The sequence below is a fragment of the Anastrepha obliqua genome, chromosome 4 (assembly GCF_027943255.1).
Source record: "Anastrepha obliqua isolate idAnaObli1 chromosome 4, idAnaObli1_1.0, whole genome shotgun sequence".
Taxonomy (NCBI): domain Eukaryota; kingdom Metazoa; phylum Arthropoda; class Insecta; order Diptera; family Tephritidae; genus Anastrepha; species Anastrepha obliqua.
The window spans coordinates 39,432,823-39,447,434 of NC_072895.1; the positions used below are offsets into that span (position 1 = coordinate 39,432,823).

The window sequence follows — 14,612 nt, forward strand, 5'->3', positions numbered from 1 at the left end:
AGTGAGGATCGTAAACAAACGGAATACAATAAGAGCAAATAAAATAAAAAATATAGTATAATACATATTTTTGTTGGTACGTGTATACCTAACCAGTTTGTTCATACCTTTTTTGTTAAAAAAGAGAGAGAAAATAGCAACACACTCATAAATTCGGCAACTCTGTTATTATAAATTTTGTTGACTTTGGCCTACTACTTATACTAAAACAAATAAGGCATTGTGGTTGCGTCGCAATCAGTTGACCATCAATGGCTTGCTATGTATATGGAAAGCGCCGGAGGCAGTCTGAGGATGGTAACCAAAAAATGATGGGAATTAAAAATAAAAATACATAGCTGCATTTACATGGTAGGCATTATTAATTGTTGAAACACTAAAATAAAATAAAATAGTAGGGAGACAGCTGATGAACGCTTCTGACCAATCTGGGCAATGGATCAAGTACAGCCGGTCTGACTCCACCATTTCTAGAATTTTATCGACATTTTCGAGGATGGGCCTACCGGAGCGTACATCATCTTTGGCACCCATTTTATCAAAACAAAATAAGAATCTTTGGAAACACTGCTTTGCTGATGTATTCAATGAATTATTGAGCTCATGAAAAGCACCCTTTTTTTGCTTTGGTCGTAGTAGTACGGAATGTATCGGATGAATATATAATATTAATAAAAATCTACAAATTTTAGTTAGAAACAACTTTTATTGTCTACTGGTGCCAAAGTGAGCTTTCGTCGTTCTAGGAAGGTACTGAGACGCATGTATTTGCATCTCTTTCGCGCAAGCGCTGCAAGAGTTCTTTTAGTTGAGGATGTATGAGAGTCGTGTGCTTATGAATCTAGAGTTAAAACGGAATTTCGAAACTGTAAATTAGTTCATATTCAAAAAAAGCACATTTGTCATTTATTTAGAGCCTACTCCATTTAGTCACACAAATAAATTATATTTAACATTTATATACAAGGAATTAAAAATAAAGAAAACCATAGAATTCATGTCCAAACAAATAATCGTACAAAATTATACGTCCTTGAAATATTATAAAAAACCATGATTCAATGATAAAAGGTTTGCTCAGTAAGCAGCTTTCTCTTTCTCTCTTAACAAATCGGCTCCCTTAGCAAGACACTGGGTTGCTAGCTCTAGAAATTTTTAGTAAAAGCGAAGGAAAAGTAAAATTTGTAGAAAAAATATTTAATTTTCAAAATGGTCTGCTTACGAGCAACAACTCGCTCGAGAGTATTCATCGGTATGTTCAGGACTATGGTAGTATGACATGGAATACATACCGCTTAAGTCAGGACATGATTTAGTATTTGACGTAATCGATGAGTGGAGAATTTACAAAGCTTTATTTCTTGAGATGCGTTGATTTAGAAGTAATTCATGTTTTGCAAAGAGCTAGCATTTCCCCAAGAGTTACGACAGGGAGAATAATTGGTTAGTCCCGACGCGACCGATAACATTGCATACCTCATTATAAAAAAGTTGGGATTGACGGAACTTGTTCCCAATGAGTCCACCTTACCATGGATGGATGAAGTGTCCAGAGGAGGCTTGGCCAAGTACAGTACCAGCATGAAAAAGCTCCTCATAAAAAACCATCTGCCAGAATCGGCTTAAAACTGCAGGTCCTTCCATTTGTGGAACAATATCAAGACACGCGCTACAAATAGGAGGAGGATCTCGGCCAAACAACTAACAGAATTGTACGTGCCAATTATTTATTTATTTTTAACAAAATAGTTTCATATTGGCGAAGCTTCGCAACTTCGCGATCGGTTTTAAATTTAATAATTAATTCACAAAATAAAATCTTGGGTTAGGTGAAATAATTTCTTGTTTTAATATTAGACTTGGCAATTTCCGCTAATAACTTCTATTTGTACCATTATTTACATTCAAATATTAATTAAAATTAATTTTTTAAATCGTTCGCAATTTGTTTCCATTTACTAAGTAAGAAAATACTTTTATGTTACCATTTTTACCAAGAGGGATTAATTTGTTCCACTTTATTCACCTTCTTAAATACAACCTTTTGTAAAAGAGTGTCAAAAATCGAATGTCGCTAGTGAGCAAACCTTTAATAATTGAATCATGATAAAAAACTATCTGATCAGTATTTATTGGCATTTAGTACTGCATTTAAATGTATTGACGTAGATTCTATTCAGTTTTTTACAAATGTCTGGTGAAATTTCTACCATTCGGTTTTCAGAGATTCCCTTACGTTCGTTTGTGTGCCGAAAAATTATTATTTTTATTTTTTTTTATATTTCTGGGCAATTGTTTCCAAATATTCTCGATTATATTGATATTAGGCAATTGAGTGGGTGTTTAGAGTAGTTCAAAGTATTTGTAGATGCCAAATCTTGGCAACCATGGAGGTGTGCTTCGGGTTGTTGTTCTGTTAGAATGCAAAATTGTGCAATATAACTAACCGTTCGCCACCTTATGTAAAATGGACTAAAAAGTTTAAATTCCTTTCTACAAATCGTATATTTCCGACCCGTGCGCTTGAAACACAGCCCCACACCATCACAGAACCACCTCCATTTTTCTCAAACGAATGAGTCCACTGCATTAAATTGCCGATTACTCCCCGTTTTTTTGTCTGCTCCTGACGGAGTCATTGTGCGAGAACTATGTGATAAGCATAATTTTCAAAATTTTTTTTATGAAATCTAATTCGTATACTCGTATTGACCGCGCGTTTGAAAAATAACGGGATTCCGTTGCATCCTTTTTATGTACCAACTTATGACCGATTGTTCGTTTTAACATGGATTCTCCGAATTTGCTTATTTTTATTTCTCTGTATACAAATGTTGAATGTAAACATAATTTTTTAAATTTGAATTTGAGTACACTAAAAATGAATTACAAATATGTTTCTTTCCAAAATAAAATTAATTTTTCGTTATAGAAAATCTCTTTTAAAGTTGAACGCCAAGCTACTTTCTATACCAAAATGCACAGAATGATGAGAAGAGTATATGTAAGTAACCACGTCTGTCCGTCAGTCCGTGCGCACGATAGCTCGAACAAAAATTAGTATATGTCAATAAAACCGGGGCATTTTTACTCTTTCTCCTAGGTAGGTTGGTATTGAGTGAAAATCGATCAATAATCCTGCCCGCCTTCCAAATAACGGTAAGTTTCAAAACAATATAAACAAAAGAAAAAAAAAAAAAAACGTTATAGCTCTGTTATAAATTATTCCATTTATTTTTTATGACTATTTGGCAAAAGTGATAAATCCAAAAAAAGAAATACAATGAAAGAAAGATTTTGGGAAATAGGTGGTTTTATATTCATTTATAAGTAAATGCGTTTAGGTTTTTTGTCTGATACAAGACACTCGAAAGCCCTAACCCCATTGTGATACCTGTAATCGATTCCCATCCCATAACTAAGTTGCTTAAACCACTTGGATCTTTGTAAGAAGGTAACTAGTCCCTCTAGTGAGACATTTTGCAAATTTCCCCATGTTTTCAAAGAGAAATTGCCAAAAATGCGTGTATCTCGATAACGATTTTTTACATTTTGCTAAAATGTGCGCTTGTATATGAAGTTCGGTCCGAACCGAATTTAACACTTCCCTACATGTGTAATACAAATGTAATACTTATATACTAAAGCACTTTTTCTGAAGAAAATGTCACATTTAAACCTTTGAATTGGAAATACCCAAAGTGAATTAAACAAAATGAAATCAATATTTGGTTTACGCCTATTCGACAAATAAAACGTAAATAATTCATATATTTGTTTATATTAACCCTCTTTTGGTTTTTGCGCCTGTGTGGTACAATGAACCACAGTGGAGAAAATACAGAAGGTGTTACAATCTTGTTCACTAAGAACTTCTGCCTGTAAACGCTAGCGTCCACAATGCGGAATTAGCAGCAGTGAAGTTGCAGTGTCCCACACACGCCAGTCACATGACTGTGGTAGATTTTCCTGCATGAGGGTAGGAGGAACAAAATTTTCTTCTAATTATGCCCCACGACGCTTTGAATTGAATATATAAAATTTTCAGGAACTGTACAGAACAGGAACTGGAAGAAATCCTCGATGGCAGCACAGAAAATTATATCAAAATATTATCGGATGCGTTAAAGAAACATCAATTTATTCATGAAGTATACATTTTTCGATCCCCTTTGGGGCTATATGGCCTATTGCTCAGCCAAAAGTATATTTTATAAAGATTTAGTAAGTTAATAAAAATTTTATGTTACACTTTTAGTTTTATAGCATTGCCGAACCGAAATCCACACAGTCCCTTCACAGTGTAGGACCTTCGGAAGCAACAATCACAGGATTAGTTGACATCGGAACACTTACGCGTAATTCAGGTGTCATTTCCACAGAATTTTCGCCAATAACAATATTTTCACTGCTTAACGGTTTAAATGCTCAATTATAATTAATTTTTCGTGCAAACTTGTTTCGTTTTCAATCTTTTGCAATTGTGAATTCTTACGTATTATAAAATTCAAACCAAAATTTGGTCGTCACTCGCGCCAAACCAAAAATTCTATATTATTTACATATATTCTTCGTTCCCAAGAAAATGTAAATAAAAAATGCGGCACGACGATTAGCGGCTAACAATGTTGTACTTTAACGTTTGTGAATATTCTATGAATAGCCGATAACGAACCCACAACGCATAGTGGGCAGACGTCAATTGAAATACCGTTAAATGTATTATATATGTGTTCATGAGTGTATTCGTGTGTAATAAATTGTATCTTCATATGTGTGTACGAGTATATGTATGTGTGTATGCATCAATGTAGCTCATAAAATCACCACGCAAGCAATTGATGAGTAACTAATTTTATGTGTTGATTACTTTAAAGTCCTCTGTGTTTGTGACGGTGATAGCAATGCCAGCTCTGGCCTGTCCGCCAAGGATAAATTCGTCTGAGCTAATTTGCAGCACAGCTTAATATCATTATTATTATTGTTGACGACGTCATTGGCCGAATCGCATCCAATTTCGGTGTCAGGAAGTTTTTGCTCCACTTCATTGTGTTCATCATTTACAATTACAACGGGAACTAGCTCAGATATCTCTGAGTTGGTCTCCTCCTCGGCGGGCTCGCCGATGGTAAATCGTCGTGTTGGTTTAAGCATTTCGAATAGCCACTTTAAGAATGCATATAACATTCAAGTTAAAAGTAAGATCATACGAACTTATTCAATACACCGCAACAATTACAATTCACACAGAAAAAAATTATTTATTATAATTTTCACTTTGAAACTTTTTCCAGTTATGTCGCAATATATGTATGTATGTATACGCGTATATACATATGCACATATGCTTGTAGTATGTACACCTAACGTCCTGTTTTGTCAATGAACAACACACACTATACACAATTATACTGTTCCGGTATTCTATAGGAGGAGAAGACTTGGAAATAAAACACCAAACTACACTTCACGAAGTGCCAAGAGTAACTGCCATCATCTACGACGTTGTTACTGGTGTATAATTTCGTTAAATCCACGATTGTATGCACATACATATATATATACACCATTAAAGCACGTTTCAGCAAAAATTCTCATTGTAAATATTTGAGTTTTACACAGTGCTTTTGCTGCGCAAGGTGACAATTATTATTGTGAGCCTCAATCAGCTGTAGTATTCACACTAATTTCATATGTATATGCATATATGTACGTACATACATGAACACATACATATGTACGTAATGCTCAAATACAAGTTTAAAGAATTTGTCGCAGTCACCTGTGGCGATACGTCAGCATTGGAATTGACCGAGTGAAACCGTTTGTTAAGCGTATCCATCGCATGTTTACGTTTCGACCGTTCGTTCATTTACATTATCAGTACTAAGATTTTGCGATTTTATGAGCGGCAGTAAACTCGTAATACAACAAATAAAATCACTGAAAAAATTTATTGACAGCAGAAACAGGTGACAGCAGGCAGGGGGACACAGCGTACATACGTAAAATGTGTACACATTTTATTCATTTTTGTTAGCTAACAATTCTTGCACATATTTCCTCTATACCCCACTGCTTGTGCCCACATTAGGTGTCTGTTGCTCTGCTGTTAGCCTCTTACTGATTGCTGTTTTGCCGGCTCAATTTTATGTTTTTATTGAATTCTCTTTCTTTCTGAATGTTCTTTCATATTTTTCTATGTGCTCTCACGGAGATTCGTCAGTGCTCTCTTGACAGAATTAAAATGTGTTTATTTTTCACATGTGTATGTGCTTTTATCAATTTTCAACAATGAGATATGTAGGTACATATGTTACGTGTGCCTCAGTCGCACGCCAAATTGATTTAATACTTGCGGTCAAAAAGGGCAGAAAGCGTGGAAGTACAAGAGGAAGTCTTGGAATGTTTAATTAAAAATAGAAACAGCGTCGTAAAAAAATCTGTGCTTTGCATTAAACACTAATTTATGAGGAAATTTGGGATTAGTAGGGGTAAGTGTTGTGGAACAAAACAAGATTAGATTTCCAGTTTGGCTAAAAAACAAAATTTTTTTTAAATATCATATCTCAATTGTTAGAAGGTCTTAAGAAACAAGCATTTGCTTCGAATTTTCAAATTGATTAAAATCTCGTAAGCGACAGAACGGCTACAGCCCGTTGCATATCTATAATGGCACAAAATTTTACTTGCATTTTTAATTATGTTTTAGAGAAAATATTTTTACATGCATTGTTTGGACAAGTGTGTTAAGAGAAATAAGTTCACTTAACAATTAACACAAACACCATCATTTGTATTAGGCAAGAAGAGAGGAGATAATAAGATAAATTCATTTCATCCCTTGCAGACCCTCCAATTCGACATCCGCCATTTGATTTAGGCCGATCAGAAAAAAGGAACATTTTACACGGCGCAGGAAAATTGCATAATGGTGTTGAATAACCGTTTCTTCCTTTTTGTAATTCGTACAACTCCTCCATGTCTTCCTATTGGGCAATAAGCTCACTTCTCAGAGAGTATAAGTCCATACGTGATCGTTTTCGATCTTTTTTCGGAAATCCTGCAAATCACGCAGGTCGTGCTTTGATTACATCTTTAATACATCAGTTACAGTTTTATGTAAGTACTCAATGGCAGAACCCATTTTTATCCCATATACATATGTATTCATGACTCAGAATTTTACGAAAGTTTGTCATTCAAACAGAAATAAAAATTGCGGAATCCTCCGTAAATCGTACCACCCGTTCCTCATTACTATTTCAATTGCTTTAACTTGTACTAAAAAAAATTGTACATACCTCAAACGTTTACGACGTTCCATTAAGTCGATCTGTGGGCGATTTTCATGTTGCATCTTCTGTGGGAATTCATCGCCAGCTTCACTGACCTCATCCTGTCCATTGGCATCGATTTCATCTCCAACCTAGAATGAATTATAAAAGTTAATGAAATTGTAATAAACAACTTATATTAAATGTATATAAGACGTGCGTGAATAAGTACACAAACATATTCGTCGGCCGATCTAGCCGAATGGGTTTAGGCGTAACTTGCATTCGGTGGCACCCAGGTTCGAAACCCATAGTGGGCGTGAAATATCATATGAGAGAAAAGGTTAATTCTAATAGCAGTCAACCCTCGAAAGGCCACCACAAACCTCCGAATGTACTTCTGTCGTGAAGAAGCATCTCATTTGCTTTCAGAGGCGGCGTAAAACTGTGGAACAGCAAGAATATATCGTCTCCTTAGTATTAAAATAGCCTATACATTTTTTGATGTTTTGAGAAAATAAATTTCAAACTTTTTGTCGAAAGTAGCTCTCACTGAAATCTCGTTATGTCTGTAAATATTTATTATTTTTTGACTGACGTTTTGACCCACTTTGTGGAACTAGAATTTGACAAAATTTTGACCACATATAAAATCGACGATGTAGAATCCAAAAATTCAATAAAAAAATAATAGCCTATGAGCACATAGGCTATTGTTATACTAAGGGGACGATATATTGTACCAATTTAAAATCGCCCAAAATTCACGCTGAATTATAAAAACTTTTTATTGACAGTATTGTGCATTTTCTTAGATAAGAAAAAAATGTCGTACTTTGAAATAATACCTTATTTATTGGGTAAACAAGTAAACACAAAATATATTTATTAGAGAAATCTATATACATACACATATATATATAATATATAAATTAATTGCTGTTTTTTGTGTAAATGTATCACCCACGAACGGCTCAATAGATTTGCTTAATTCTTTTTTAGTTTGCTTCTTTCTGGCTGTGGACGGTTTGTAAGGAAACAACTTGGGAACATGGTGTTGCCAGATTAAGTTAAAAAAAAAAAAAAATTAGTTAAACGAGCTGTATTAACGGTAATGTATTAAAATATTCAATGTAGAAGATTAAAAAAATTGGTTAGGTTGCCATATAGAGACAAAAAATTGCAAAAAGGGTATTTAAATATATTAACGCATATATCTCTGTCATCAAACGGAACGTGTTTGAGAAAAGTCTATAACACATGGGGTGAAAATTCTCGGGCCTAACACATAGATGACACTAGTTCTATTGCATTCACATCTTTTTTAGTTAGTACTAACCTTAAAAAGACAGCTGTTAAAATTTCATGATATTCTATTCATTAAGCGTGATACACCGACGATGCCCAACAAAGTGGACGTCCAAATGAGGCGATAACACCAGAAATCATCAAAAAAATCCACAAAATCGTTTGGAATGAATGAAAACTGAAGTTGCGTGAGTTAGCTGATATCGTAAAGATATCAAAAGAACGGCTTTATATTGCATGAGCATTTGACCATGAGAAAGCTCTGTTCAAAGTGGGTGCCGCATTTGCTCACAATGGGTACAATACGACTTGCTTATATACCAGTTAAGTATTTAAGCAAAATTATGATCTTATGATAATTATCTTTTTTTAAAGCAATCTTGTATTTAGTTTGTTTTTATTCACAATCTCCTTAACTTTTCAAGTCGAGGCAACAGCGCTGTGAAATAACAAAAACGCCCCTTGATTAAGGGGCAATACTTTTTGTTACTCATACGCCATGCTTCTTCGCCCAAACAACATGGCATAACCAATTTTAATGAAATACATTACTAGGTAAGAATATATATGGAATGATTTACACGGCCTGTTTTGCATACCAATTCAGGTTGAAAAGCAGAGCGATACAGTTCGTCCGTGTTTTTTTTTGATTTTTCCATTTTCAATTAAAATTTAATGAATTCCTTTTATGCGAACAACTTAGGCGCAACACTTTGGAACAAAGTAAAGATATGAATATTCAACTGAATAATCAACATACATACATATGTAAACAGCATATAGAAATTTAGTTAGATTATTTTACAAGCAATATTTATTTTGAAAGCAATGCCGTCTCCATGTCGAGGCTCTGTTAAACAAGAATTTTCCTTTTACTTTTATAGTCTACTTGGGTGAGCAAAAAGTTCTGAATCGGGAAAATGAAACTGGGTTCGTGAAGTAGTTTTGAGTGTAAAATTGAGCACAGTATATCGCGACGTATGATATGGTCTATTGTGATTTAAATACTATTTCCAAATAAAAATCGGTTGATGGCGAAGGAACACCGAATAAGTAAATGGTATTGAATATATGGCTTACTGTGTTGGGAGACAAACTGTTTCAGCTTTATATTGCTAAGGACATTGTTAAAAGCATTAAAAAATATAGAAATTTTCAATACGGATAGAGCATAACTTTTGTAGAGCTCAATCGGGGAAGTCTAAGCAGTTCAAATGATAAATAACCATTACCACAACAGTCGGTTCTACGTTCCTGGAACGATCCCAATTAATATTCGGCCAATTACTGCCACTTCAGCAGCATTCACCAAACAAATATGGGGCACGTTTTCCATGTTAGAAAAGAATAAAATAATTGAAGGTTTGCAGGTCTTTCCTGCTCACAAAACATCATTCAAAACCAGTTCAATAAATAAACATAAAATGGAGCTGGGTTGGATTTAGTGTCTGTGCCTTTGCATAAATATCTTTTAATTGTACTCTTACAATAAGGACTTAGCCTGGCGTAGCCCCATAGTTTGGTGTAGGTTTGTATCTCTTAGCCTTAGTTCTTCGCTTTTAAGCTCTTCATTGATGGTATATTTATTGTCTCTCTAGCAAATTTCTGATGTTACAACAACCACCACAAAGAAAAAAACTTTATTTCTTGTATTAGTTTTATTTTTTAAGGCTGCAAGCCTCTTTACACAAAATTTGTTAAAAGTGAACTAAGACTGATTTGGTTTATTTTGAACTGAAGCTGTGGTATTTATATATTTCGATTAGTGCGTTGGCTCACTGTAACAGAAATATTCCATATACTTACTATATATATGACTCGATTTCATACACTATCTATAGGGCGTATAGCCCAGCTGGTGAGGACATCATAATGACCGACTTAAACGACAAGTTGTGTCCACAGATACAGAATTTTGGTAGAATTTTTTAATAATAGCAAAAATTTGCTCGTTTGTGGAATTTCCCATGATATAAATGTAAACCTTTGCGTTTAGGTATTGTCTATTTGAAAAGTTTACCACTTCATAGTTGTATATTGATTACATGGTCACAAAATCACTATACTCTACTCATAACTGCTACACAAAATTATTACATATATACTTCTTTAGTACTTAGTATATATGGATATATGCAATATAATTGACCCCTACAGCTTTTTTGGGCCGAATTCATCTTCTAATTTGTGGTGTGTGTCTTGATGTTTTCCACAAATGGAGGGACCTACAGTTTTACGCTGCAATCAAACGGCAGATCGTTCCACTTCGAGTTGTGCCATTGTCTATCAAGGAGTGAACGATATTAAAAAAAAACTTTTTCTTTATTTGTTGTTTTGTTCCGGGGTTTCGAACTTGTCACACACCAGTCCACACACGCGTAATTCACCACTTACCAGGAAGCTGGGACGTTCAGCAGAAGTATCGTTACTCATGCTGATTTCGTTTTTGCTGATGCTGATGTCACTATGATTACTCTTATTACAATGCGTATTGTGTAGCTGACCACTGCCGTCAACGTTATTGTGATGATTCTCTATTGTGATATTCTCATTCGAAAATTGTACTTTTTTAATACGGCTCCCACAATCCCCACTATTGTTGCTGGCGATCTGTGACGGTTCCTTTAGCGGCTCACCCGATGTTTTGTTATCTGCAAAGCAAGACAAAATATATTCAAATTAAATCAATTGCACTTTCCAGACAAATATGTTATGAAATATAGGTACTTTGTACGTTATGCTGCTCGCAGTCTGTGTTGTGTTCATTCGAACGATTACGATTACCGCTGTCCAAGCGGCCAACCACCGACAAAACGATTATGGTGGCAATAGACAATGTTGCCAGTAATACGATGATGAAGATGAACATCGGTTAAGGTGAATTGTGTTTGTGCGTTTTAATAATTTTGCGTTTTCGTCGATTTACGTTCATACATACATACATACATATGTTTGTATATTGTACTGTACTTGATATAGTTCGTAGATGTTGCTTATTGTTATTATTATTTTACGTCTTAATGAAGTTAGTGATGTGAACGAAGCTGAAGCTGACATTAAGATGCGTGACCGTTTCACACCACATGAAAGTAGTTGCTGACGATGACGGCGACGAGTGCGAGTTAAAATTGAAAATTGTTAGCAGCGTTTGGAGCTTCAAGTGTTTACTACCATAAGGACGTATGAGTGCTTATGCATATTGCATATGTAGATATTTATGCATGTGCATACGTTAGGTGTTTACGCATTTATTCTCTATACGGCTGTTTAATGTGTGCTTATTGAATTACTCAACGCTTGCAGCTAGAATCGAAGGAGTATTGCTGTAGTATCAGCCAATGCGTTTCAGTGAGTGACATTTGTTTGTGTTGCGCTTTTATTTTGTTGTTTGATTTTTGTGTACGTATGAAATGCGTCTTAATGGGTAAATACTAGTAATATGAATGCTACGACGAACAAGTCAAATTACAAAGGCACAAAGAAAAATGCGAACGCTTATAAACATGCAATGCTCGTTTGCGCTAAAAGACGAGCAATTTAAATAATATTTGTAAATGGCAAGACTAACAATTTTAACATTTAATTACTTCTCGTTTTCAGAGGAAGTCATTGAAAGTATCTCGCAAAAAAGCAAAGGTACATATACAGCCATGAACAGATAAATAGCACAAATGTAAACCTTACCAAATATGTTAAGTTAAGTTTTTAGTACGAACTCTGCTTTGATCAAAAAAATTTGTTTGTATACATTTATTACCGTTATTACATTCTCGGTCGCCCCTCGGCAGGCAATGGCAAATCTCCGAGTGCATTTCTGCCATGATAAAGCTCATAAAAATATCTGCCGTTCGGAGTCGGCTTAAAGCTGTAGGTCCCTCCATTTGTGGAACAACATCAAGACGCACACCACAAATAGGAGGAGGAGCTCGGCCAAACACCCAAAAAGGGTGTACGCGCCAATTATATATATATATAAGCTTACATTTATGCGAGGAATTTACCGTTTTTTTTATGGAATTTTTTGCATTCTATTTTATTTACGCTTATTGCTGTTTTGAAGTGGACATAAAAATAGCACATTTTAACTTGTGAAGCGGAAAGTAAAATTTCAATATTGTTTCAGCGATTTTTAGTATAATTTTTTGTTTCTTAAATAAAATTTTAAAATAATTAATAAAAATGGGACGTGGAAAACATTGCACGCGGGGAAAAGAGCTCTTATGTATATACCGTATGAGTCAACACGGAAATAGCTATGCAGAAATAGCTGAAATAATGATGTGCTCTCGGAAAATGGTTTATAATGCTCTAAATTTAGTTAAGAAAGATTCATCCTATATAAGCAAAAAATCGGTAAGAAAACCAAAGCCACGAAAAACTGATGTTAATGTGGATGGAGCTATAATACGTAAGAGCAAAGCAGATCCTTTTAAGTCGGCACGGCAAATAATGCTTGAAATAAACCAAGAATCTGATCTACAGGTGTCCAGAAAGCTTGTAGGAAGGCGACTTAACGAAGCCCAGCTATTTGGCCGTATAAGCAGAAAAAACCCACTCCTCTCAAAAAGACATATCAAACACCGACTTACCTTTGCAAAAGCCCTCAAAGACAAATCTATTCAGTTCTGGAAAAACGTACTTTGGATCGACGAAACAAAAATAAATAGGATGAGACCAGATGGGAAAACTATTGTACGGCGTCCTAAACACCAAGCGCTAAATCCTAGGTTCAGAAAAAAGACGATTAAACACGGCGGTGGAAGGATCATGGTCTTGCTAGCTTTTTCCTGGCATGGTGTTGGTCCGATTGTTCGCGTGGTTGGTAAAATGAATAAATTTCAGTATCTGGATATACTCCAGAATAAAATGGAGCCATTTGTGTTTAATACACTTAAACCACTTATACCACTAAATTGGACATTTATGCAGGACAATGATCCAAAGCTTACTGCAAAGACAGTGAAGCAATGTCTCAGAGGAGAAACAATTAATGTTCTGATTGGACGGGGCAGAGCCCTGATGTCAATCCAGTAGAAAATTTGTAGAATGACGTTAAGGTCAAATTCAGTAACAAAAATTTTAAAAATGTTGATGATTTGTGGGCCGCAGTTGAGGAGGCTTGGTACTCGATTCCAAAGGAAAGATGCCACAAACGGTGGATATAGTACAAAATACTAATCTGGCAAAACAATATTATTACTTAACTATCTGATTTGTTTGCTTTTAATTGGAATTTTTTAGGATGTGCTATTTATGTGTCCGGAAGGTTTCATGAGTTACCAACGTTCTCGTAAATTAAATCAGAACTGAAATTCTTTTTGACCATTTTTTTGTTTTAAAGTGGAATTAAATAAGTTTTTTATTTTTATGTTGCTTTTTTTCCCCTAATAAAAAATAATTATTTAAAAACATATTCAACTCTTTGCTTTCAAAGTCTAAATGTGCTATTTATATGACCATGGCTGTATAATGGGTGAGTAAATGTGCAAGTAAAGTGTCGAATGCAAAAAAAACATACATTTATATGTGCATTTGTATATATGCCTAAATACAGTGTAATCGCGATAAATCGCCAGCTCGATGAGTGGAAAATCGCTATAGTTGGTAGCAAAGTTCGGTCCCTTGGTTAACTCGCACAAACTTTATGTAATTTGGTTAATATTTTTCGTTAATATTTTTCTAGTTGTTCGTGTCTAACAAAAATGCTCTATAACTTCTATTATTTATTCATATTGGTCTATAACACGTAATTGACGAAATAGTAAAAAATTAAAAATCCATTTTACCCGTTACTTTTGCCTTTGGTGGTTTTGTATAAATGCTTCATAATCCGTTATTTCGCTTGCTCGTAAATCGCGATATATTTATATATATGTACATCTATGTACATATATACACATGCATATAATTGGCGCTCTTTTTGGGTGTTTCGCCGAGCTCCTCCTCCTATTTGTGGCGTGCGTCTCGATTCTGTTCCACAAATGAAGGGGCCTACAGTTTCAAGCCGACTCCGAACGACAGATATTT

General features: G+C 34.8%; 1 protein-coding gene across 5 annotated transcripts in view; it reads right to left on the minus strand.

The window, feature by feature from the left end:
- The window catches only part of LOC129243827 (acetyl-CoA carboxylase), a 37,700-nt gene that overhangs the window by 9,528 nt on the left and 13,560 nt on the right, over positions 1 to 14,612 (minus strand). For 2 of the 5 annotated variants that reach the window (XM_054881161.1, XM_054881160.1), the window contains exons 2-3: positions 10,980 to 11,236; positions 7,305 to 7,429 (exon numbers count right to left, since the gene is read on the minus strand). In XM_054881161.1, the coding sequence (XP_054737136.1) occupies positions 7,305 to 7,429; positions 10,980 to 11,236 (382 nt within the window). Of the gene's footprint in view, positions 1 to 4,870; positions 5,470 to 5,782; positions 6,085 to 7,304; positions 7,430 to 10,979; positions 11,237 to 11,312; positions 11,889 to 14,612 lie in introns of those variants that run through there. The other 3 variants (XM_054881159.1, XM_054881163.1, XM_054881162.1) reach the window with 3 other exon arrangements.